The sequence below is a fragment of the Dendropsophus ebraccatus genome, chromosome 12 (assembly GCF_027789765.1).
Source record: "Dendropsophus ebraccatus isolate aDenEbr1 chromosome 12, aDenEbr1.pat, whole genome shotgun sequence".
NCBI lineage: Eukaryota > Metazoa > Chordata > Amphibia > Anura > Hylidae > Dendropsophus > Dendropsophus ebraccatus.
In genome coordinates this window covers 52,383,613-52,411,146 of record NC_091465.1, presented here as the reverse complement: position 1 = coordinate 52,411,146, position 27,534 = coordinate 52,383,613, and the positions used below count along the sequence as shown (strand labels likewise).

General features: G+C 44.0%; 1 protein-coding gene across 1 annotated transcript in view; it reads right to left on the bottom strand.

The window, feature by feature from the left end:
• Positions 1-8,492: 8,492 nt before the first annotated feature.
• Positions 8,493-27,534, bottom strand: part of TNNI3 (troponin I3, cardiac type) — a 36,016-nt gene continuing 16,974 nt past the window's right edge. Inside the window, exons 2-10 of the mRNA XM_069946663.1 lie at positions 24,829-24,850; positions 22,727-22,789; positions 20,000-20,170; positions 19,715-19,756; positions 19,467-19,598; positions 17,653-17,742; positions 9,909-10,094; positions 9,031-9,136; positions 8,493-8,655 (exon numbers count right to left, since the gene is read on the bottom strand). Coding sequence (XP_069802764.1) covers positions 9,035-9,136; positions 9,909-10,094; positions 17,653-17,742; positions 19,467-19,598; positions 19,715-19,756; positions 20,000-20,170; positions 22,727-22,789; positions 24,829-24,850 — 808 coding nt within the window. The 3' untranslated portion in view covers positions 8,493-8,655; positions 9,031-9,034. The remainder of the gene's footprint in view (positions 8,656-9,030; positions 9,137-9,908; positions 10,095-17,652; positions 17,743-19,466; positions 19,599-19,714; positions 19,757-19,999; positions 20,171-22,726; positions 22,790-24,828; positions 24,851-27,534) is intronic.

Below are 27,534 nucleotides of genomic sequence, written 5' to 3'. Positions count from 1 at the left end.
TATTTTAAACCATATGGTGATCTCCGTCAATAAAGGTATTCTCCTCAGGTTTTATTCCCCTCCTTAACAGATTTTGCCATTTCTTTTTATTAGAAAAATTTGAAAAACCTCGCAGCCTGCAGAGGGAGGGGGAAAATTGACTGCAAGTAGGCACTTACCTCTCCTTGTGCCCGTGGGAGTGAGCAGCGGGTGTGTCTGCGAGACCCCTGCAGGGCTCTGGGCTCTCCAGGGTGTTCACGTCATGACCCGGCTGATATATTGGACACTCAGCCAGTCAGTGACTGGGGTGGGACGCCGATCCAGTCACTGATTGGCTGAGTGGCCAGTTCAGCAGTTGGGACAGGCATTTTCCCCCAAGTTGTGATGACGTCACAACTCGGGGGGAAAATGAGTTCCGGCGGGGTTTCACACCAGCTTGGATAGTGGACGTAGGCCAATCCTTGAAGGTCAGCTCACACAGACTGTAGATTGAGAGGAAAGCTGATACTAGGCAGTCAACTATGCTGTGTACATGTATAGAAAAAATAGAGCTCACACAGCACATTCTACAGGCTGTACAAGGTACAATAAAAAGAACTAAGCCAATTTTCATTTTTGCACTTTTGCTTTTTTCTCTTCATATTCAAAAGGCCATAACGCTTGCATTTTTTCACTTATTTTTTGTGACACCAATTGTGCTTCTCAATGACAGACTTAATTTTCCCATAAAATATGCTGCAAAACGGAGAAAAAATTATTTGCATTGTGAAATTGAAAAAAAAGCAATTTTTTTTCATTTCTGGGGTTTCATATTTATGCCGTTCGCCCTATGGTAAAATTGACACATTGTCAATGTTCCTCAAGTCAGTACGATTACAATGATTAAGAAACTTATATAACTTTTACTTTATTTGACAGCTTTTAGAAAACTAAAAGCTTTAAAAAAATGTGTTTAAAATTATTCTACTACCATATAATGCTTTTATTTTTTGGTCTATGGGACTATTTGAGGTGTAATTATTTTGTGCCACAGTCTTTACTCTCTATTGAAATCTTGTAAAATCTTGACAAGTGAATTGACAAGTAAAAGGTGAATGGTATAGAGATACAACACATGTAGAATGTGTATCTGTGCCCTTCTTGTCCCCAGACAGCTGTTATAATGAGACAATGACATATTATTCCCTGCATGCAGCATACTGATGATGACTGGTATGTAAGCCATGTACAGAGAACTTTCAGCACCGCACAAAAGTCTTTCCATAGACAGAAAAGACAATACATAACTAAACAGAATGTGTGAACATCATGCTCATGGAATGAAGGATCTGATTTTTTTCAACTATTAATGTGCATGGAATGAAAGAGTTCATATAAATGACTACACGTACTAGATATGCAGCACATTGCATTAGGGTGTGTCGATGTCCCCGGGAAACTTCATTATATTGTATTTCTTTTATAACTCTGAATGAACTTTCAGTTCTGCTAAACCTATGAGACTCATGAAGACATGGAGTAATTAATGCAACTTTCAAAGAACAGCAGCAAAAAACATGCTGGGGTGCAGCTAGGATTCATGGGGCCCCACAGCAAGAAACTGTACAGGGCCCCATGAATCCTGTACACCCCCTGTCCATACTCACATTCATACTCACTTGCAGTCCCATGGCATTCCGTTCTCCCAGATTCCCAACGCATAAGTGACATCAATTGCGTGCTGGGGAGCTGAAGAACGGAACGCTGAGGAACTGTGTTAGGTCATGTCAGTATGTGCTTTGGGAGGGAGGCGTCTTGTGGATCGAGGTGCAATGCTGCCTTCCTCAACATAAGGGACTCTCAGGGCACTGTCAGTGTGAGCTGTGAGCCATAACTACCACAGAGGCAGCCCCCACTATCTCACTGACCCTGTAGCAGTTGCATCCTCTGCCTCCATGGTAGCCACGCCACTCAATTTATGTTTTCTACTAACCCATTCTTGCGAAACCTTTATGTCAAAAGACAGTGGCTCAGATTTACCATTGCAAATGCAACAGAATGGGTGAAAGTTACATGCAGGCCCCAGGGCCGTCTTAACAGTATTATGGGCCCCTGGGCAGAGGTGCGAATTGCCCCCCCCCCCAACCGCCACCATCAAATCCCCCACATCTTTGCATATAGTGCCCCCCATAGTAGCCAATCCCCCCATAGTAGCCAATCCCCCCCATATAGTGCCCCCCATAGTAGCCAATCCCCCCATATAGTGCCCCCCATAGTAGCCAGTGCCCACATAGTAGCCAGTGCCCCCCATAGTAGTCAGTGCCCCTCATAGTAGCCAGTGCCCCCCATAGTAGCCAGTGCCCCCCATAGTAGCCAGTGCCCCCCACAGTAGCCAGTGCCCCCCACAGTAGCCAGTGCCCCCCATAGTAGCCAGTGCCCCCCATAGTAGCCAGTGCCCCCCACAGTAGCCAGTGCCCCCATAGTAGCCAGTGGCCCCCATAGTAGCCAGTGCCCCCCATAGTAGCCAGTGCCCCCATAGTAGCCAGTGCCCCCATAGTAGCCAGTCCCCCCCCCATAGTAGCCAGTGCCCCCCATAGTAGCCAGTGCCCCCCATAGTAGCCAGTGCCCCCCCCCATAGTAGCCAGTGCCCCCCATAGTAGCCAGTGCCCCCCATAGTAGCCAGTGCCCCCATAGTAGCCAGTGCCCCCCAAAACAACAAACCAGTTACTCACCCGTCCGGCGGCCCCAGCAGCTGATGTCTCCCGTCAGCGCGCACTCCCGACATCCTCCGGCACAGGCAGCGGGGTACGGAGAGACTGCCTGTGCCGGAAGTGACCTGCTGCATGACACATCCAGGACACAGGCAGCGTCTCTGTACCCCGCTGCCTGTGCCGGAGGATGTCGGGAGTGTGCGCTGCCGGGAGAGGAGCTGCTGGGGCCGCCGGACGGGTGAGTAACTGGACTGCCCGCCCCTTCTATCGCCGCTTAGCTGAGTCGATCAGAAGCCCAGGAAAGGGCTGCTCATTGCACTTTCCTGGGCTTCTGATCAGCTGTCAGCTGAGAAGCGATAGAAGGGGGGGGGGCGGAGGGGGGGGCTCAGGGCCGCTCACTATGCATATGCATAGTGAGCGGCAATACAGGGGGCGGGCGGGACGGCTTCCTTGCGGTGCTCAGCACTGCTTGGGAGCCGTCTTTGCTTTATAGGACGCACTTAGTTTTATAAGTGCGTCTTATAAAGCTAAAAATACAGGTCACAAAGGGCAGGGGCCCCCTAGGACGCAAGGGCCCCCGGGCAGCCGCCTACCCTGCCCAATGGATAAGACGGCCCTGGCAGGCCCGTATCTGCCATGAGGCGAAGTGAAGTCTTCGCCTCAGGCGGCAGATAACACAGCCCTTGAGGGGGGGGCGGCATCAGCGTCCTGTGTCCTTATCATTACAACTAGTTACGGCTCAATGCCCAGCCGTGTTTCCTGTCAGTTGCCTCATGAGAAGTGCTGAGGAGGCACTGGAAGCCTCGTATTCACAGGTATTCACATCACATAAGACATAGATATAGTGTCTCCTGCTGTTAACCCTTTCAATAATGCAGAGTTATTATACTCTGCATCACTTACACACTGTAGAAAAGAAAAAGTTAACAGCAGCGGGGACGCTATATTATGTCTGCACTGCCGAACTCCGAGCTGACCTCAGCATAGTGCAAGAGCAGGAGAAGAGGCATAAAAGTAATGTTCTGCTCTGCTGTTAACTCTTTCTGTATTGCAGAATGTAAGTGATGCACAGTAATACTCTATATTCTGCAGTACTGAAAGAGTTAACAGAGCAGCCCGTTTTATGGCTCTTCTCCGGCTCCTGAGGTCAGAGGTCAGCAGTTGCAGATTGTTGTTTGGGGCAGCTGCCTGAAGCTCTCAGGGGGCCCATAGTGGCTTAAACAGTTAAAAAATCTGGTCACCGCACGGCACACACTGTTATCTATAGTCAGTGGCGTAGCCACCGTGGTCGCGGGGGTCGCCGCCGCGACCGGGCCCGCCACAAGGGGGGCCCGCGGGGCCCCCCGATCAATCACTCTTGTGACCGCAAGCATTGTTTTGCTTGCGGTCACAAGAGTCTGGCTCCGTCTTTCCCCGGCTTCTGCGCGGCTGCCGGGGGTGTCGCGTCTTACCCCCGGCAGCGCGCGCATCCCAGAACTCCCTGCGCGCCTTGGGCCCTGACTTCCGGTTTCCGGCGCACAGGGAGTTCTGGGATGCGCGCGCTGCCGGGGATAAGACGCGACACCCCCGGCAGCCGCGCAGCAGCCGGGGACAGACCGAAGGCGAAGGAGTGAGGATCAACGTGGGAGCGCGTTGTCAGGTGAGTTAAGTTTTGTTTTTTTATCAGCCTGTACGGGTGGGGGGAAAGAGGGGGACATCTATGAGGGTGGGGGGAAAGGAGGGGGGCATCTATGAGGGTGGGGGGAAAGGAGGGGGGCATCTATGAGGGTGGGGGGAAAGAGGGGGCCATCTATGAGGGTGGGGGGAAAGGAGGGGGCCATCTATGAGGGTGGGGGGAAAGGAGGGGGCCATCTATGAGGGTGGGGGGAAAGGAGGGGGCCATCTATGAGGGTGGGGGGAAGGAGGGGGCCATCTATGAGGGTGGGGGGAAGGAGGGGGCCATCTATGAGGGTGGGGGGAAAGAGGAGCCATCTATGAGGGTGGGGGGAAAGAGGGGCCATCTATGAGGGTGGGGGGAAAGGAGGGGGCCACCTATGAGGGTGGGGGGAAAAGAGGGGGCCATCTATGAGGGTGGGGGGAAAAGAGGGGGCCATCTATGAGGGTGGGGGAAAGGAGGGGGGCATCTATGAGGGTGGGGGGGAAGGAGGGGGGCATTTATGAGGGTGGGGGGGAAGAGGGGGGCATTTATGAGGGTGGGGGGAAAGGAGGGGGCCATCTATGAGGGTGGGGGGGGGGAAAGGGGACCATCTATAAGGGAGGGAGGAAGGGGACCATCTATAAAGGGAGGGAGGAAGGGGACCATCTATAAAGGGGGGGAAAGGGGACCATCTATAAAGGGGGGGAAAGGGGACCATCTATAAGGGAGGGGGGGAAAGGGGACCATCTATAAGGGAGGGGGGGAAGGGGACCATCTATAAGGGAGGGGGGGAAAGGGGACCATCTATAAGGGAGGGGGGGAAAGGGGACCATCTATAAGGGAGGGGGGGAAAGGGGACCATCTATAAGGGAGGGGGGGGGGGAAGGGGACCATCTATAAGGGAGGGGGGGGGAAGGGGACCATCTATAAGGGAGGGGGGGGAAGGGGACCATCTATAAGGGAGGGTGGGGGGAGAGGGGGCCATTCATAAGGGAGGGTGGGGGGAGAGGGGACCATCCATAAGGGAGGGTGAGGAGAGAGGGGGCCATCTATAAGGGAGGGGGTAGAGGGGGCCATCTATAAGGGAGGGGGTAGAGGGGGCCATCTATAAGGGAGGGGGTAGAGGGGGCCATCTATTTGGGGGGGCAACATAGGGGGAGAGGGAATACACAGAGGGGGGCATATATTAGGAGGTCACATAGAGTCAGGGCTACCCACTAAATGAGGGTGTAAAGGGGACAGTACAGATGTGCATTGTGTAGAGAGATGAGGATGGTGTCAGAGTGAGGAGACTAATATGTCTGTCTGGCAGATTCTGTGGATTCGTGGCTTGGTGAAGTTCTCATAACGGCCCAGGACGGATGGAGAAGATGAAAAGGAAAGAACTCCGATCAGAAAAGACGTCTCCTGTGAGTCACCTGATATATTTGCACTGTAATGTATACGGTGTATAGAGCCTGTGTAGAGCTGGGGCCACCTCTATATGACTGGATGAGGTGATTTAGTATACTGGATTTGGTCAGTAACAATATGGTGGTGATGGTAGTGGTTGTGGTGTGGCGGTAATGTTTCCTCCCTATATACTGGTATTACTGGTAATATTGGTCTCAGTATACAGGATTTGGTCGGTAACAGTATGGCAGTAATAGCTAATATCTGTCTTGGTGTGTGTGTGTGTGTGTGTGTGTGTGTGTATATATATATATACACATATATATATATATATATATATATATATATATATATATATATATATATATACAGTGGTACCTTGGTTTAAGAGTAACTTCGTTTAAGAGCGTTTTGGTTGAAGAGCTCACAGTTTTTCAAAATTGTGACTTGGTTTAAGAGCATTGCTTTGGTTTAAGAACTTCCTGTATTGGGTGGGAGCGCGAGTGGAGAAGGGGCATGGCCTGCATAGCGGGGTCTACAGCACTGTACTCTAAACACCTTCCAAATCATAGCAGATCCCCTTCAGGCTGGGGCTTACATCAGGGGACAGGACTGTGGGGGGGGGGTAATCTCTCCATAGCTGTAACCCCTCTCTCCCCGGACAGAGAGTGCTGCATGTATGTGCCCACATCTGCCCTGCTCATTCCTTCATACTCCCTGCAGTCTCTGTCAGCCCTTGTGTTTCCCATCCTCTCCATTACTGTACAGTACAGAATAATAAATATATTTGGGGTGTGGAACCAATTGTCTGCATTTACATGATTTCTTATAGGAAAATTTGCTTTGGTTTAAGAGTGGATTTGGATTACAAGCACGGTCCTGGAACGAATTATGCTCATAATCCAAGGCACCACTGTGTATATATATATATATATATATATATATATATATATATATATATACACACACACACAACAATAGCATCACTTGGTCGTGAAAGGAGGGGGGGGGGGGGCCCAAGTTGGCCTCTCGCACCAGGGCCCAGGAGACATTAGCTACGCCCCTGTCTATAGTGCTGTCCCATACACACTGCGATGCTGCACTGTTATCTATAGTGCTGTCCCATACACACTGCGCACACTGTTATCTATAGTGCTGTCCCATACACACTGCGATGCTGCACTGTGCCTGTCCTGGATCTTCTCTCCCTGACTATTGCTCTGAGGTCCCTGAAGTTTAGACTGCTGTCAGGTCACAGGATAGGATACTCAGCTGAGGCATTAATCATGTTGGATGGGGGGACCTGGGAGTGCTGGAGTTCTTGTATGGGGAATGTGAGGGGCACTATGGGCATGGGGATGTTACAGGGAATGTGAGGAGGGCAGGGGGCATGGTGATATTACAGGGAATGTGAGGGGCACTATGGGCATGGGGATATTACAGGGAATGTGAGGAGGGCAGGGGGCATGGTGATATTACAGGGAATGTGAGGGGCACTATGGGCATGGTGATATTACAGGGAATGTGAGGGGCACTATGGGCATGGTGATATTACAGGGAATGTGAGGGACACTATGGGCATGGTAATATTACAGGGAATGTGAGGGGCACTATGGGCATGGTGATATTACAGGGAATGTGAGGGGCACTATGCACATGGTAATATTACAGGGAATGTGAGGAGGGCAGGGGGCATGATAATCTTGTAGGGGGAATGTGGGGGAACAGGGATATAATGCTGAAATGCAATTTTTCAGCTCATTCAAGTACAGCTGCTATACTGCTTCATCTGTGTCTTGGTGTATTTTTTCTGCTTATTTAACATAAAAATAGAAAATCGAGATTTAAATATCGCCCAGGGTGGGGTGTGTGGGGGGGGGGGCGCTTTGTCAGTTCTCGCCTCAGGCGTCAGAAAAGCTAGAATCGGCCCTGGTTACATGACTGGTACTACATTTACTAAGGGCCAAGGTATAAGAGGCGCAGTTTAATTTAACTTATAGTTGGTCTATACTGAGGGTGGAACAGCCTTAGCATACAACAGATTTGTCATCGTTTAGGGAATTAGACAGTGTGGGTCAGCATATCTTCCCTTTGTAACAAGTCATAAGCTGTTCTGAACTGTAGGCAAATATTCATATATCTGTTAAAGAGAAGGTGTCACACTCAAAATGTCATCTAATCTGTAGGCAGCATTGTTATAGAGCAGGAAGAGCTGAGCGGATTGATAGTTCAAGGATAACTGTCTGCTCCTTTTGGGCTATATAGAAAAGTGGGTGGTCCTACTTAGGATTGACAGCTATCTGTGTATAAGTGTGCATTTGCTGTCCCACACTCTGTGATTGACTTGTTGATCAACTAACTTAGGGTCTGACCCCTCTATCGGCTGCTTGCCAGTATTAGCTCAGTACAGGTTGTGCTAGGGGAATATAGCATTACCTGGGTTTTTGAGACACATTGGTAGCTATACAATAAATGGTCATACAGTATTTAGTCCCAATGGGGCATATGGAAAGAGATTCTAGATGGAACTACAGTACATCTTTAACCTCAGTGGTGCTTTTATATCAATGTGACCAGCACTGAAGAGGTTCGGGTGCATGGGTAGGTATTGCAACCTGTTTGAACCTGGCATCACTATGGGGTTGGTTCCGGTAAAAATCACCTTTTAAACTGATTTTTATAAAATGTTTGGTCTGTTGAATAGAAGCAAAGTCTGTAGTCAGTGACTGCTTTCACTCAATGGCTTTAGTATACAACTGCAGCTCCATAAACTGTATTTTTTACATAACCTGAATTTTTATTCTTGATGAGTAATACAAAGCCCAGCGGACTTGTGGCTGTAACCTGATTATTCTCCCAATACATGCACAAAATAATAAAATTACAAATACACTTAAGATGACGGAATCCTGGCCAGTGAAACAATTCCTCATATAACTTCATATAGCTTCTTGTTACCTAAAAAAAAGCAAGTAACAAGCTTAAGAATGATGGCAAAAAAATGAGAACTATGTATAGAATACTACCTCTTTAATGTTACACATGAATGAACCGAGCATTCCTACAAAATGCATTACACAATAGAAGACTGTTCCTGCAGGACATACAGCTGCTGATAAGTACTGAAAGACTTTTTAAATGTAATTTACAAATCTGTATAACTTTCTGGAACCAGTTGATTTGAAAACACATTCTTTCTCCTGAGTACCCCTTTAAATAATTACAATTATACACAAAGTATTTTAAAAACCTAAATTGTGCCGTCATAAAATGTATAAATATAATAATGTATTATTATTATAGGGAAACAATAAACATGGACAACATCAATACCTTCTCAACCCTGCACTGCACCAGATGATTCAAATTTCTTTTTCCTTCCCTCCATTCCACTGAGAGCATCAACGTTCTTTCGCCAGTCTCCTACTTCACGTATTTCCTAAATAACAGTCAAAGAACAAATTGTCATGATTACTAATTATTGCTCCAGAACATCATTGCCACACATGGAATACTATGTACAGTTTTGGGTTAAGAAGGACACAGCTGAACTGGGGCGGGTGCAGAAGAGGGCAACAAAGGTCCTTAAGGGAATGGGTGGGTTATCAAGCTTGGGGTTATTTACTCTAGAAAAAAGACGTCCTGGGGCGATCTGATCACAATGTACAAATATATGAATGGACAGCATAGAGATCTTTGTAGTGATCTTTTCTCTCCTAGGTCTGTAACCATGACAAGTCGGCATCCTCTACGTATAGAGGAAAAAAGATTTCACCAGATTCTTTACTGTAAGAGCAGTGAGACTATGGAACTTTCTGCCACATGAGGTTGTCATGGCTGATGCTTTTGCTCAAAAAAAAAAATAATATTACAAGTTATGGGCATTAGATTTCTTGTGATACGTTGATCCAGGGATTATTCTGATCGCCATTGGAGTCAGGAAGGAATTTTCTCCCTGTGATGGGGCAATTGTCATCTGCCTCATAGGGGTTTTTACCTTCCTCTGGATCAACACAGTAAGGTTATACTGTAGGTTGACCAAATGGTCAGCAGCTCCAAAAACAGAATAATTTATATGTGCACATTGTTTCTGTCTGCAGAACAAATCCTGCTAATCTATATTTCTAGTCTAGTCTAAATGGATTAGTGGCTTTAGTGTCCTTTTTTTGTTTGATTTTTTTTCATATATATATATATTGGAAAACTCTTACTTTATCTACATCATCTTTTTTGACTTGCTTCACTTGCTTGAGATTAGCTCTTAGGTCCATGGCAGCTTTGTGCTTGGTACCCAGGAGAGCCCGCATCATGGCATCGGCTGATAGACGCACTCTTCTCAGCGGTGGGCGTTTGAATTTTCCACGCAAATCAAAAATCTTTTGCGTCAAATCCCCAATCTGTAAAGTTAAAAGAGACTAGAACTGTTATCCTTTGTTTTGTTTTCTTAAATGTACCTTAAAGGGGTAGTGCGGCAGTAAACAATTATTCACAGAATAACACACATTACAAAGTTATACAACTTTGAAATGTATGTTATGTCTGTGAATGGCCCCCTTCCCCGTGTCCCACCACCCCCACCCGTGTACCCGGAAGTGTGGTGCGCTATACATACCTGTCACGTGCCGACTCGTCTCCGATCTTCAGTCAGCGATGTCGTCTTCGGACGGCCAGGCCGAATCCCTCCGAGCGCCCTGAGTGTCGGCCGCCCTCTTCAGCGTCATCAGATGCTCAGCCGCGATTGGCTGAGCACAATCTGCTGCTCAGCCGCGATTGGCTGAGCACAGTTATGCTCAGCCAATTGCGGCTGAGCAGCCGATGACGCGGCAGAGGGCGGCCGGCACTCAGGACGCTCGGAGGGATTCGGCCTGGCCGTCCGAAGACGACATCGCTGACTGAAAATCGGAGACGAGTCGGCACGTGACAGGTATGTATAGCGCACCACACTTCCGGGTACACGGGCGGGGGTGGTGGGACACGGGGAAGGGGGCCATTCACAGACCTAACATACATTACAAAGTTGTATAACTTTGTAATGTGTGTTATTCTGTGAATAATTGTTTACCGCCGCACTACCCCTTTAACACAACTTTACTTATGCTTTCTTTATTGCAAAGATTGTTTACACACTGTTATGTATACCCTTGCAACATTTCAATAAAAAATAATATGTAAATATAATTTTTTTAAAAGAGACTGCCTGTTGCTATAAATGCACAATGAATAATTTGAATATTGGATTTGTCTGGTTATATATAAACATATATATTAGGAAACATAACAAAAAAATGCAAAAGTATCCTGTTAAATTAATGTCTGACCCTGTTATATATGGACATGCCATTTCTGCCAGAAGTAACCACAGTTGAGGGGGGAGGGGGGGGGATTTATCAAACATGGTGTAAAGTGAAACCGGCTCAGTTGCCCCTAGCAACCAATCAGGTTCCACCTTTCATTCCTCACAGACTCTTTGGAAAATGAAAGGTGGAATCTGATTGGTTGCTAGGGACAACTGAGCCAGTTTCACTTTATACCATGTTTGATAAATCTCCTCCACTGTTTGTTAATGGCTTTATGATGAAGCAATTTTTGGGGGGTTGGTGAAAATTTTTCTAAAATTACGCAATTTTTAACCATAAATTTTGACACAGAAAAATAATTTATTTTCAAAGTTATGTAAGTTACAAATATTCTAAATATTGATGACTATGAGAATATGCAAAGTGGTACAACGACAGGTGCTTTGTAAAGGAAAAACTATAAGCAGGTTAGAAGCATCAAACCTGCTGATATGTCTCTATAGCGCACAAGGCGCTGGGGATGAAGGTAATTTTCTTAAGTTGATCCTCTGTGCCGTTTTTGGGAACTTTGTAGTTTATTAGATATGTAAGTGAGGTTGTTTGGTGGCACCCCAGCCTCCCAGCCCTCCTAGTGAATATTGGGGCTGCGTTCTGCAGTGACGTCACTCTGGTGCTCATCACTGCAGATCAATATTCATTTGAAGGGCCGGGCTGACTGGTGCACTGGAGGTGGTAGTTACATGTCTAATAAACTACAAAGTTCCTGAAAACAGCACAGAGGATTAAGGTAAGCCTGGGTTCACACATTTTTGCAGTTCGTTTTATGCAAAAAACGGATAAAAAAAACAAATGCATTTGTAAGCATTTTAATCAGTTTTTCAATTGACGTGCATTGTAAAAAAAGGGATAAAAAAACAAACAAAAACACATCCGTTTTTTAGCAACCACAAAAAATGTGGTCAACCAAGCTTTTTCTGTACGCTAAAAAACGGATGTGTCTTAATCTGTTTTTTTTATGATGGGAGTCAATGGAAAAACGGTTTAAAACAGTTGCACAAAAATACATCCTTTTTTATCCATAAAATGGATGAAAAAATGGACTGCAAAAACGCAGTGTGAACCCAGCCTAAGAAAATTACCTTCATCCACAGCGCCCCGTGCACTATAGGGGGTTAACAGTACACAATTAAAAAGACTCTAGAAGTAATCTAAAGCTATAAAAGTTGGGTGGTGCTCAATATGGCCACTGTTTGAGTTTCCAAACATGAATTTCTAGTCAACCTGTTACTAGACATCAACCTAACAGACACATACAATATTTAGTATTTTTAAAGGATACCTATAATTTAGGCTGATACCTATAATTGAGGTTTGTATCGGTTGGTGTCTGGGTGCTGAGATCCCTGCCGATCTTTAGAATGAAGGGGAAGACGCGCAGAGGCGCACACGCTACCTCTTCATCTGTCTCACTGCTAAAGTAGCAGTCGATGGAATTTTACAGCGATTACCAGAAGTTCTATTATAACTATTATTACTTATTTATAAAGTGCCCTTGATTCCAGAGCGCTATACAAGCGATAAGGGTAACAAAATGAAAAAACACATTACATGAAGGTAAATGGCAGACTGGTACATGGGAAAAGAGGACTCTGACCGCGAGGTCTTACAATCTATAAATTTTGTCCACCATTACTTTAGCAGTGAGACAGAGATGAAGAGGCAGAGCCTGCGCTCCTATGCACGTCTGCCCCTTCTAACGATGGAGAGGGGGGGAGCACCCGGACCCCACCAGTACAAACTTAAACAGCGACATGTCAGAAGTTTGTTTAAGGCTATGTTCACACAACGTACTATTTTTGAAATTAATGCAATGCGCTTGTTCCATGTACGCGCTGCAATAAAAACGGCTGTTGTTCGGTGTGGCTGTGCAAAAGAATGATCATGTCAATTAATAATGGCCGCTGTTCCACTACAGTCTGTATATCCGTAGGGTGTATGGAAAACAATGCTTGAATGATTTCCATACACACCTCGAGTGGGCCATACGGACTCTGATGGCCGCAGGAACATACAAATACCTGCCCGTGCTCTGGCCAGTATAACAGCGGCCGTTGCTAAGCAACAGCTGTTATACTATGTGAACATAGCCTAAAGCTGCATTACCCTGGAATAGAAGAGGTTGGGAAAGGGTTAACTGCGCTGCTGTACAAGACTTCTCTTAATATCTAATAAAACATGTCATAGTTTCACTCTATACAGAGGCCCCAGGATGTGGCTTCAGAAGGTTGGGAAAGACAAGTGAGGCAATGTGAAGATGATAAGAGCAGCGCTTCCTTTTTCCTAATAGGGGAAACTTTCTAGTGTCACATAGACATAGCTGAAGAGGACATTGGTGCAGATCTGCACAGTGCTGCTCATCCTGAAAGAGGAACAGAGAGGGAGGGATCTGTGCCAACATTCCTATCACCCAAATGCCTAATTTAGAGACTGAAGTTGGCATAGGGTGGTGATGGTGGTCATGGGGGTTGAGGTTAGCATGGTGGCAAGTTCCTCTAATGCCATAAAAGCTGCATACTCTCCCTTTATAGCAGGTACACTATCTCACTGGCCTGGGCTGGCAGACTAGATCTCAACATTGACATTTAATTCACATCAGGTCACAGTAATATTGTTGCATTACCTCAATGTATCACAATCCCATTGGCCCTAATTTACTGACGTGTCTCCATAATTTATTAATTTCATTCGTTTTTCCCTGTCGGATTCTTCTTTTACCATATTTACTAACATTCTGTGCCACAAAAATCTCTAAAAACTTGCTTCAATTAGAATACTAGTTTTGTATTCTAAAAATGAGCCACCCCTAGTGTTGCGGGAAGGTCGGGTTATAATTTTGTCATGTGGAAAACCTGCCAGATTTACAAAGAGCAATCAGACGCTAAAACCCTGAGGTTTTTATTGAAAATCAGACAGACAATCTTAGTACAGCAGGGTCCTAACCTAATGTTACCATAGAGCAGAGGTGCACAGTTGTTGCATACTTGTCACAGATCTTCCCGGATAACGTCATAGTCAAAACCTGCAGTCCTGTGTGAACATACCCTAAAAGACAATTGTTCCATATTGGAGAATACAGCCCCGAGCAGTACTGGTTTTGAAAATGTTTTTTATGAGTGCAGAGAATCTAAATGTTTTTCTTCACATTTTATTTTAAATTAAAGAAATCATATTTTATCCCATGTATATTACATTAAACTGTGTGTTGCCTCCTCATAGACTGAGCCTGAGGGCCACCTAGTGGCTCCTTCTGGAACATACAAAGTTATTTCATGGCTAGGAGAACACTGATGAGACCTTAAAAACGTGTGTTGCTGAGTGCGTCTACCCTTTCATTTTACCAATCAGCGGTGGTCTCAGCACCCGGACTCCCACCGATACAAACTTCTGACATGTTCCTCTGACATGTAAGAAGTTTAAATCATAGTTACACTGTAGAGCAAAGCCCTGGTTTAGGGCTACACAGCAGTTCTTTGCTCCACTCCTCATGCAAGTGACCTCATAGGTGGATTATTTCTGCCTGTGGAGCTGCTGCTGCAGTCAGTGACCACTGTCTCACACCAAGAGTCCAGGCGGCACCACAGGTAGCCAAAATAGGGTGACCCCAGAGGAAGTTCTCCTGTAGAACAGAACGCATGGGAAATCCTTTCCTCCACTCCCTGGTGAACATTTGCCTTGTTGCCTTTTTACTTGTTTAATCATGCTTGACCCTGCTGGTCTGTTGTGCTTGCTTTTATTTGTTATTTGATGCACTGTAGGCCATGTAGTTTATCTTTTTTGTATATGGGTATGTATTTACAGATATATGTGATTACGTGCAATATTAATACTGCTATGTACCTGTAGGGGGTGAGTGGTGACACACTGTGCTGTATTTTCTATTTTAATTTAAACTTTTTTTAGAATTTTTTTCATTTACATTACATCCATTTTTTCTTACAAAACAGTCCTTTTAATACAAAAAATGCAAACAACCCCCCGCTAAATTTGCCAATGAGAAGGGGAAAAGAACAAAACACACATACACAGATAACTTTGATTATTTGATTATTGCATGTTTTGTAACCTCTCATATATACATACTATGCTATATGTGAGCCAGGATTGGCGTTTTTGTATATGTTTTAAGTGTTTTTAAGCTTTAAGCTGGGCCAGCAGCACTACCACACCGTGTAGGGACAGCAACTCTGCTCAGGCTGCTGTTCGGTCATGTGAGGTGCAGTACTCATCTGTGCTTTTGATTGAGCGCCCGCCACAATACTGCAGCAGAGGAGAAAGTGGCGGGTCCCTTACCCTCTGTGGCCCTTTTTCCTCTCTGGGCCAGGACATATAGCAGCAGACAAAAGCCACAGACAAGGCACAGCAGCACCAGCCGCCATGCGGGCCACCTGGTTACACTGTTCCCTGGCAGTGGCTAAGTTGTCTGCCACTTCCTTCCAGGACCTCACTCCAAAGCTCTGGATCTGGGGGTGTGCAGCTAAAAAACTGTGATGGGTGGAAACGTGAGGAAGAGCGTATTCTACACAGATGTGTAACATGCACATGTCACACTCTCATCTTGTTATCCACTGGAAAACCAAGCTTGGAGAGGGTGGGGCAGTGTGAGGTCTGGGGGTCTTGTGCCCCTTAGCAGTTGGCACGCTGCGTGGTCACCCGTCTCGCACAGTGCTAAAAGGGCAGATATAACTGTTTTGTGGTTCTTAAAAGCACAACAAAATCTTAGACCTTTTACACACAACTATAAAACAGATTTATAATTGCAGAAAGTATGATATCCATTGTTTTCTCTGGGCCAATACACAAATGTAGATTCCACAGTCTCTGCATTTTCTCATAGCCCAGATTACAAGAATTCTGAACAAGACATAGGGGGAGATTTATCAAAGGGTGTAAAATTTAGACTGGTGCAAAGTACCCACAGCAACCAATCACAGCTCAGCTTTAGGCAGTGCTGAAAGGAAAGCTGAGCTGTGATTGGTTACTGTGGGCAGTTTGCACCAGTCTAAATTTTACACCCTTTGATAAATCTCCCCCATTATGTCTTCTGGAGTTGAACTCCTAAACTACTATTGTGGCATGGCACGTATTTGCGGGTGGTCCACTCCAGGGTCATTCATGCATTAAGGGTCCATGGTTTTGCCCTCTTAACATAGCAGCAGTGGTTTTGCAGTCTACAAAACTACGGCTCTGCAATGCATGGATGGCCCACAAAGTGTCATTTGTGGACCACCTGCAAACATGACAGCAAGCCACAATAGTGGTGTAGGAGCCCAGAGGCTGCGGTCTGCTTTGCAGTTATTCATTAGAAGGGATGGGCCAGGGGCAGATCGGTTCACTGGGGCCTATAATCCTGTTCCAGTGCAACAAAACACATAATCTGCATAGTGGTTAAAGAGGTACTCCAGCATTTTTTTTTCTTTTAAATCAATAGGTTTTATAAATGGTAAACAGCTTTGTAATGTACTTTTATTTAAAAATATCAAGTCTTCCAGTACTTATTAGCTGCTGTATGTTCTTTCAGAAGTGGTGTATTATTTCCAGTATGACACAGGGCTCTCTGCTGCCACCTCTGTCTGTGACAGGAACTGTCTAGAGCAGCAACAAATCCCCATAGAAAACGTCTCCTGCTTTAGACAGTTCCTGACGTACAGGGGTGGCAGCAGACAGCACTGTGTCAGACTAGAAAGAATACACCACTTCATGCAGGGCATACAGCAGCTGTTAAGTACTAGAAGACATGTGATTTTTAAATAGCAGTAATTTACTTTCAACTTTCTGACACCAGTTGATTTAAAAGAAGAAAAAATTCACCATAATACCCATTTAAACTGGCTTTGAAGGAAAATTGGATCTCTTTCTATATCCATGATATTGACTCAGGATTAAATACAGAGCCATGATTAAGGGCCAGCAGCTCTAAAAAAGAGCTGGAGAGAATTGTTGTCTTATCTACTATATAGGACCCCAATGCCCCGGGGTATCTTTTGCATGCTAAGAAATTGGCATAAATGCTGTGAGACATGAAGTTGGATGCAAGTGAGTGCTGACCCTTAAGGCCCTATTCCACTGAACTTTTTCGAACGATTATCGTTCATAAAATCGTTCAAACGACCGCTCGTTAACGATATTCGTTCTGTGGAATAGCTGTAAACGAGCGAACGACAACAGCGAAACCGTCGTTGAGTCGTTCACTATTTTTTTTCAACAATTCGCTAATCTTTTCGTTGAATAAAAAAAATCAGTCGTTCTTGAAATGTCTACCTACATTTCCTTACGTTTTAAACGACCATGTAACGATGTAACGACCGCAAAAAAATCGTTACACTACAGATATCGTTCACGTTCCCACTCGTATTATGTGTTATCGTTTGCTTAAAAAAAAATCGTTAAGTGCTCGTTAACAAGCGGTCGTTGGAGCGAGTCTATGAACGATAATCGTTCCGTGAAATAGGGCTATTACATGTGAACTGTGATACTATAATAGATTTCCTTTAAGCACTGAATGGCTATATTAGGTGAGCATAGTATGGAAATATTTATATGGCATACCTTAAAAAAGCATATATTTTCATCTACTTTTTTGACGTAGAAAAACAAGTACCTCCGTAATGTTCTTGTTGACTTTAGCTTCCATGTCATATCTTTCCTCATCCACAACGGCAACCCTTGTATGGAGCTCTCTGCACAGATCCTACCAGATATATGAGAAACTTTGGTTATCATGTGTCAGGGTCTAGGCATTCTTTGCACATTTAGGGGATGTCTGAGTGAGGTCCCACCTCTATGGCACCCCAAGAGAAAACAACAAAAGATAGGGGGGATTGATTAAGGTCTGCGCTTGGCCCAGATGAGACAAAAAACACCACGGTTTGCACAGAATTTGGTAGTTTTTGGGTGACCTGTGCTCTGCTTGCCAAGTAGACAAGAGTAGGCATAACAGCCCCCACCTGCGGTTGTAAATTGTGGAAGAAATTTATGCGAGCTCTGAGCTGGTGTAGATTTCTGAGGATGATGTATGAGCAGATGTACATGAGTCATGCGCACCTTCATAAATCCCATATGATCTTACAATGGCGGATTATAACTTAAAGGAGTAGTCTGGCGTGGAGGGGGTGGGGGCAACAACAAAGAAGGTATATTTACCCATCCCGGTGCCTGCGCAATGCCATGACCTGCTCATGGACCCCGCTGACAGACTGCATATCTCCTCTGCTACTACGTCATGACCCAGCTGATGGATGCCCTGCTCAGCCAGTCAGTGACTCAGACAAAACACCACTGCAGTCACTGAATGGCTGAGCGGGCCAAATCCCACCCTTTGGTAACGTTTCAGCCAGGTCTTGACGTACCCTGAAGCTGAAAGAAAGCTACATCCAGCAGGGTATGGGAGCCCGGTGATGCTGGTTGAAAAAGAGACTAAACACATGAAGTCCAGGCCAGTATAGAGCGTCGCAGAGCTCAATGTGTCAGTCAATCACATGACTGCCTTCTCTGTGAGCGCTCGGATGACCTGGGAAACACTGGACTTCCTGTGTTTAGTCTCTTTGAAAAAAAAAAAAAAAAAAGAGAACACAGGAAGTGCAGTGTTTTCCATGATAACTAAAAAAAAAACAAAAACAATGAATGTAAATTGCTAACTTGCTTTATATCACATCTACTGTTGATTTAGGTTTTGAAAGTTATAATGACAGGTTTACTTTAAGATTGCCATGTGAGACTCCGGTCTTAATAAATTCCTCCAAACTGTACAGTATAGGATTATCTTTTCTTTTTATAGTAAGCTCTGTATATTAGGATATGTGTACTGTAATATACAGTACTGTGCAAATACTCTAAGCAGGTGTGGGAAACCACTGCAAACCACATGCTTTTAGAAATTGAATTCATAATAGTTTTTTTTTTTCATCAACCAACAAAATGCAAGCAAGTGATTAAACAGAAGAGAAATGTAAGTCACACCAATCAGTTCTTCTAGGTAACTTGTACACAGTGTATGAAGGAACTTAGTGACATTGGCTGGATGCTGGATGCCACAGATTAAAGATGTGTAGCCACCTACCTGATGCGAAACATCTTTTCCCACACCCGTGGCACAGTACTGTATATAACCTGAACCTCTGACTACAGGCGTTGTTCAGCTAGTAGAGCATCCTTAGCGGTGTCATCTACAGAATGCAGGTTTGGAAGCCTCTATGTTCTGAATGAATCTACCATGCATAGAGACTATCACAATGAACAAACAAGATCTGGACAGATAAATATTGGTGAACTTTTAAAAATGTGATTTCCCAATATGAGCTTCAGAGTTGCCCCACCAGATCATGACACTTGTAGATTATACTGTTTGGTTCCATGTATATCTTGCATGTTGAGTACATCTCCCTTTGTAATTTGCACTAAGTCTTTATCCTTTACCTGCAGCTCAGAATGAGACAGTCCGGACAGTTGTAGAGGCTCGCAGTGTTCAGACAAGAACCTCTCCTTCTCCTGGGCCCGCTCTTCTTCTTCACGTTCCATCTCATTCTTAGCAATTTGCAGCATCAGACTCTACAACAGATTCTTATTTTATTACCACATTTTATGGTAAAAATATAGCCTATGATTATAATGCTCTGCCATCTAGCAAATACATCATTATTTTCATCATTTATTCACTTTAGTACCTTCAATTGCAGTTTCCGAGATGCAGAAATCTTTGGTTTTCGCTGGGAAAAAAAAACAAAAGATAAAAAATATTTTATTCAGTCAATACTATTAGAAATGTAAGCGACACCTCCAATTATTACTAGGAATTAAGACAACAGTTTATTATAAGGACTGCAAATCCGTTATCTATAAACCCCAATAAGCATTGGGTTGCACTAAGCTGCTGGTTTTCGGTTGGTCAATACTTATCTACAATCATTACTGTTTTTTTCCCCTTGCATCCCTGACATTTTTTTTTTTACCTTGATCTGTGGTTCGGTGGCATAAGAACGATAGTTGGCAGAGGACTTCCTTCGGAGTGGAGGTGGAGCTACAACAGGAGGAGGAGGAGGTGCATGTTTTGATGGCTCAGGTTCTTCTTCTTCTTCCTCTACAATTTCCTCTTCTTCTTCAACATACTCCTCTTCTTCATACTATTAGGGAGAGGCTTTATTGTTATAGAGATAGAGTGTGATACTTTATCAGTAGCAGGTTTATTGAATGGACAGGTTTTAAAGGTTGTAAACTTTAGGCTGTCTAAAGCCCCTATTAGGAGAGCCTATGTTAAAACAATATTTCAAGTGCTCCTATTGAACTAATAAATCTATGTACAGAGCTCCTCAACTCGCTAGTGATGGCTGAATACAGCCAAAATATTTACTTAGAATAGTGAAATAGTGAGTTAAAATTTCTGACAATTTTAATAGAGGCCACTAAAAGAAAAGATACAAGATATGATACAATATGGTTAGGGCAGCACAAACATTCTCATCCACTTTAAGCTCATGCCACAACAAATGAAAGGGGTTTTCCTGGCAGGGATTATTTTTGAAGGGGTCAAGATGTCTTACAAATAAAACATAATGCATACTTGCCCACTTGATCCCCTCCAAAGGTGTCCCGGTCCCCACTGCTCATGGATTCCTGATTATTAGTAAGCATTCAGGAAATTCTCCTTCAGCCAATCAATGGTTTGGCATGGTATGGCTAGTGATTGGCTGATATTTCCTGCATGTGACCAGGAAGCGAGGAGAGAAGCTGGACACCATCAGTGAGAGGTTGAGCCATTTTAATATTGAAAATCAAGCTAATCATTCTATGGTAAGCTAGTAATTGTGTATACCTCTGATGGGAGGCTGCAAGGTATCCTATGGTAAGGATATATAGTGGGATAGAATGTAACAATTTATATCTCTCCATATATGGACAGTTACATCATCTGAGGGAGGTCACCACCGCATCCACTGATTGGCAGGGCAGGCAATTCTATATGCTGACCTTAACCCCAGAAGTGCTACATAGCAGAGATGGAGCTCCTCATGGCTGCTTGTAAGGTAAATATAGCATTTGGCTGGCTGCAGGGGCAGGTAAATATACCCCTTTTAGCATATGTGCCAGATTGTCATGTCCATGATTGAGGCAATGTATCGAGTACTACTGTGGACACTCAAGTATGCTGCCCTTAGACAACACTTGGACAGGGATATGAGTAAGCATATTGAGGAGTTTCTTATTTTACGGAATTTTTTCTTCTTCCTTAGTGGGAGGTGAGGATGATTCATTTAGTTATGGGTGCTATAACTGAAACATTAGTTACAAATATTAATAGCACAGCATTCTTAGTGTACAGAAATCCTCCGCGTTGTTTTTCTTTAGTGAGCAGCTTGTCTGATCTAGTAGTATAGATGTCATGTGACAATATGGTCCCTTTCCGTGTCATGTCATAGACCACTTTACATCATACTACCAATATATCAACTCGGATCTGCATCTGAATGCGTCATCTCTGAGCAATCTCTTCTATGACTCATACCAGCTGAAACCCCCATATGTTATTTTACATCTTGCTGATCCAGTGAAATGTCAGCTTGGATCTGATGGAAAATTCAATTTCTCCCTCTTCACTTTTCATTAAATGAGTATTACCAAAAATAGAAACACATTATCTTCTATGCTAAAGATCTTATTAGAGGAATCCTAGCCCAGAAAGACAGTTACTGTCTTACTGCTGGATAGTGGCACGCATTGTAACAACTCTCAATTCATTAAGACCTTGTTATATTTAGGAACTGCAAAAAAGCTAAATAGACATTAAATATAATGAGTGTAATGAGAAATCCAGAATTCAGTCATTTCCATCGGGCATACTCCGAGATAATTTTACTCCAAAACGATAAGATTAGAGGTATTTTTGGTCTTTAGGATTATATTCATTTTTTCATATGTTACTGTTTATTTTTTATAATTAAAGTGGGGGGGGGGGGCAAGACAGAAGGTAAAAACCCCTTAACTTAAAAAAAAATTCTGTGGAGCTGTACAACAACTTGTTTTTTGTGCACTTATCAGTAGTTTTCATTGGTACCATTTTAGGGAGTGTTCGATAAATGAAAACCTTCATTCTGCCAGTTGCCAGTTTTTCAGAATTGTAAAGTGCTACAGAATCTGTTGGCGCTATCTAAATAAAAATTATTATTATTTCTCATTTTTCTTAATTTTTGGCAGTTACATGGCATTTACCATACTAGATACATAATGTCATATTTTAAAAGTTCTGACAATTATGCATGTAGCAATATGAACTAGTTTATTTTATTTTTATTTTTTTTTTTTTGAAAAAAGGAAAAAGGAGGAAAATTTTTTTCTTATTCTTTTTAAAAACATAAATTCCCCCCTATACATTTCTAGTATACATATGTATTGTAGTGTACTGTCAAACTTCCACTTCCATTCCTCCATTTCCATACCTATGGAAAAGTGTCATAGAAGTTTTATCAGAGGCCCGGGTGCCATAACAACCAATCAGTGCCCATCTACCTATAATAACTGCCTAGATGTCGTTTTGCTACAGTATTTTTGCTAACAGAATATTTTTAAAAAGAAAGATGGCTAATTCCTGCTTTTATATAAGAATACTGGGAGAAATGAAATAAAGAGAAATAAATGTCGCTAAGTCATATAGAAGATTAAATAGAACCACACAAAATACTTACAGTTGCCTCTTCCCTGCAAGAAATAGAAAGAAAAAATACATTAAAAATCAGGTTTCTTAGTTTCTATCGGCTGTGCCAATACAGTAGCAGCAGTCCCTACACTGCTAAGTGCTGGGGCTGTCAGGGGGAGAAAAATGCACAGTACGTGTTAGAAACCACCAATGTAACGGCCATAAATAAGAATGAAGAGAGTAGTCAGAACCAGGAGAGACAATACAGAATCGAATCAAAATCAAAGGGGAAACTGTAAGCAAGCCGAGGTCACAACACAAACTAGAGTGCGGTACAGAATCAAGAGACAAAGCTGAAGTAAAAAAAGAACAAGCAAAGGGTCAGGATACAGAGAGTTAGTCAGATATAGAATGCTAGTGGCAAGCCACAACTACCACAGGTATCTGCTGCATGCTGTTTAAATATTCTTTTATAGATAAGTGCAGGAGTACCGAGTCACACGATTAGCCCGGTGCTCCTGCATCACTCATAGGCTAGTGTTGCTGAGGCCGACCACCCTGACACTCCCCTGGCTGCTGATTCGCTTCATGCAGATGAACCTCAGGCCTTTGCCCTGCTCCTTATGCCGCAACAAGGACGTAATGGCCAAATTCCTAACAATTTCTTTTTTACCAAAAATTAAATGGTGGACATAAACTTTTATTAACATATTACATTCTGTGGGGGCATCAGTGAGGCATAATTTGAGTTCTGCTATAGGGTCCATATGATTTTTGCAGCCCTGGCAGCATGATCACCGAGCTGTGTAATAGGCTCAGTAAATGATCAACTAGATCAGCGTCCATTTATTAAACAACTCTAAGGACTATTATTACTTTTTTTTTTTTAGCGATATGCCACAGTATGGCTATGTCACAAAACGTCAAAAAAAGAGAAAAGGTGTCTGCCTTTTCTATTTAAATTGACGTCCGTTATTGCCCCAATTTAATCCAGTGCACACAGTGAATTAAATAACAGATGCTGTCTGCGCGGACATCAAAACAATGATCAGGTCTATTATTTTCAGACGTCTATTGCAAACAGTGGATGTTATTTTTTAGTTCACACTCGGTTTTTGTTTTTTTCACCGTCCTTACTATTAAATTCAATGAACTGTTCAATTAAAGACACACCCAAAGGCCAATTAGTCTACCTTAGGGCCCTATTCCACAGTAACGATAATCGGCCGGATCGGCTCCATTTGGCCCGATTCAGCCGATTATCGCTCGCTGAAAAAGAGAGAACGATCAGCCGATGATCATGTCATCTAATCATCGTTCCCCCACCGCGCATCGCTACGGTTGAATAGTGGTGCGCGGCGGGCGACCGACGATTTGACAAGCAGCAGCATCATACATTACCTGTCCAGGCTTCTTCTTTGTGCTGTCTTTATCCCCGGGTCCCGCGCTCTATCTTCAGAATGGCCAGTCAGCTGACGGAGCGCTCCGGCCTGTGATTGGCAGAGTGTGGCCTGTCAGCTGACCGGCCATTCTGAAGATAGAGCGCGCGGGACTCGGGGATGAAGACAGCGCAGAGAAGAAGCCTGGACAGGTAATGTATGATGCTGCAAGGGCTGCAAGGACATCGGTAACAATGTCCTTGCAGCCCTCTCTCAACGATCATCGGGCCGTGGAATAGGCCTAGTAAACAAGCGGTGATCTAGCAGATCGCCGCACGTTTACATCGTTGATCGGGCCCTCCTCGGCACGTGGAATAGGACCCTAAGGGTCCATTTACACAGAAAGATTATCTGACAGATTATCTGCCAAAGATTTGAAGCTAAAGCCAGAAACAGACTATAACGAGGGAGCAGGTCATAAAGGAAAGAATGAGATTTCTCCTCTTTCAAATCCATTCCTGGTTTTGGCTTTAAATCTTTGGCAGATAATCTGTCAGATAATCTTTCTGTGTAAATGGACCCTAAACTAGAATAATGTACCAACAGTCATCATTGCACTAATGGGGACCAAACAGTAAAATGATGGACATAATTTTAAACTCAAAATAATAGACTTCATTAAATACGGAGATGTATGTTGAGATGTAAAGAGAAAATGTGTGAACATAGCCTATTAATATTAAGAATATTAATAATATTAGAAAATACTTACCCGTCCGACATCTTGGCTTGATCTTTAAAAAAAAGGAGAGAGAAAAAATTAGATTACAAACATTAAAATAAATATATAACATAATACAAATATTTATAGTACATCATTTGTTCATTTATAACATGGTGACATGAAGGCTACATTGCTGATTTAACTTTTTATCTGCTCAAACAACTGATGTAAAATATGTAATTTTAGTAGTCGTGTGCACAGTCTATGCCAGTGCTTCTCTATTCTAGTCCTCAATGCCATCAACAGGTCATGTTTTGAGGATTTCTTTGATATTTCACAGGTGATATAATTATAGTCAGTGCATCAGGTATTATCACAGGTGTTCTTTCCATGGGATGGCCTCAAAACATGAGTTTTTTGGTGGGCCATGAGGGCTGGAATTGAGATGCACTGGTTTAATGCTATACCTACTTCCATAGTATTGACCAGCGGCTCCTAACCAGCATGCTGTGGCACACTGGAGTACTGAGCGAACCCTCTGGGATGCCATGACATTTCGGTGGGCATGTTCACTTTAAGCCTCCCTAAAAGCTGCGGCCACGCATTCTAGGAATGCTCCGCTTACTATAATGTCATCCTGCTCACTGTATTGCCAATACAGTGAGGGGTGATCGGGCTGAACATTAAAGTACAGAGAATAGAGAATTGTGGAGCTGTCAGCATTCCAATCCTCCATTCATTTTCATTTGTTGCGAGCATGAAGTGCCATTACTATTATGGGGGCAGAGCAGGGCAGTGGGCATTATTACTATGGGGCACAGCAGTGCAGAGGGCATTATTACTATAGGGCACAGCAGGGCAGGGGGCATTATTACTGTTAGGGCACAGCAGTGCAGGCAGCATTATTACTATAGAGGCACAGCAGTGCAGAGGGGATTATTACTATTGGGACACAGGAGGTCAGTGGGCATTATTACTATTAGGACACCTCAGTGCAGGGGGCATTATTACTATGGGGCACAGCAGTGTGGGGGGCATTATTACTATGGGAGCACAGCAGGGCAAGGGGCATTATCAATATGGGGCACAGAAGGGCAGGCAGAATTATCACTATAAGGCACAGCAGCAGAGGGAGCATTATCACTGTGGGGGCACATCAGTGTAGGGGGCATTATTATATGGAGCACAGCAGTGCAGAAGGCATTATTAATATAAGGGGTTGCACAGCAGGGGGCATTATTACTATGTGAGGGCACAGCAAGGGCATCTAATCATATAGATAGGGACAGCAAGGGGCATTATTACTATATGGAGGAGAACAGCAGAGGGCATTATTTCTATATGGTGACACAGTAGGGATTCTACATACAGGGGGCAACCCACATAACACCAAACAGTGGAATAACTGTTGTTTGGGACCCTATCGGAGGAAAAAAGTTAAGGAAATTGCTGGAAAAGTGCAGAGCCTAAGATGTTTGTCTGGCAGGTCCTGAAGAGATAATTTTGTAGCTGGAAGAAATCATCATATAGGTCTGGGCTGGATAGAGAGGATAGAGAACAGATCAAAAGAAGATGCCACCTGTGAGTCATTAAGAGCCATTTTTTGCATTTTGTAGACCGTTATTTAGTTGGGGCACCCTAAGGTGGAAAAGGTTAGGAAACACTGGAATAGCCTGGTGTAGGCTGTACCTGGTAAATACAAATAACAAATACAGATTAGTACTTACACCTAGTCACGCATTTTGCACAAAACAGGGGTTGCAAAAATTGTGCTTTTTTTTTTTTGCAAGATATCGCTAGACACAAAAGTTACACCCCCCCTTAAAGTGCACTTCAGATTTGAATTTATTTGTACAAGTTGAAAATAAATTATTATGCAGTTTTTATTTATCTGTCACCACTTTCTGTGCCATCTCCATCTTTGTATTTTCATAGCAGCAGCCCCTGGCCTCTAGATAGCCACAATGACCTGAATATGCCACTCATAGATATGTCAAGATAAGTTTCATGTATTGACTGACTTTGTTTGTTTCGTGATACTGTGACTAGTCAATCACACTCTCTCCCAGTATCTCTCATGACCTCTCAGGCCTCTGTTCTCAGCTCCATATTTGGTCTGACTAAATGGTGCAGCAGTAAAGAGATAAGAGACAAGAACTTTCTGCTGTGCTTTCATCTGCTAAATTTACTTGCCTGGATGGTTTGCTGACTTGTACAGCCCATGGGGCACTGATGCCATTCAGATGGCAGACAAGACTGTGACCGGTGCCTTGTGACTTGTACTATATATTGTTGGTAATGACTTTTAATCAGAGTTTATCTTCCATTAAACACAGACTTGTAACGCCGGGAGTAGTGGATCCACTGGACCGTCACTAGCGATGGCACTAACCTCACCAGGGAGCAGAGTCTAAAGGGCCGCTGGTTTTCACCAGAGCCCGCCGCAAGGCGGGATGGACTTGCTGCGGCAGGCGACCCCCAGGTTGCTACCCCTGGCTTGGTTGCTAGTGACGGCAGGCGAGGCGTGGCAGGAGCAGTAGGCAGGAGATCAGGCAGAGGTCTGTAGGCGTGATCGCAGGTGGCGGACTGGACTCAGGAACAATGGGAAGGCAGCGGGCAAGGACTAGGGACAAGGACTGCGGACAGGAACAAGGGACAAGGACTAAGGTCAGGAACAACAGGGAGCTGGGCCAAACGCTATGGGAAGCATGCAGAGGCTCCAACACCTGTAGTGGGGCAGGGCTGGAATATATA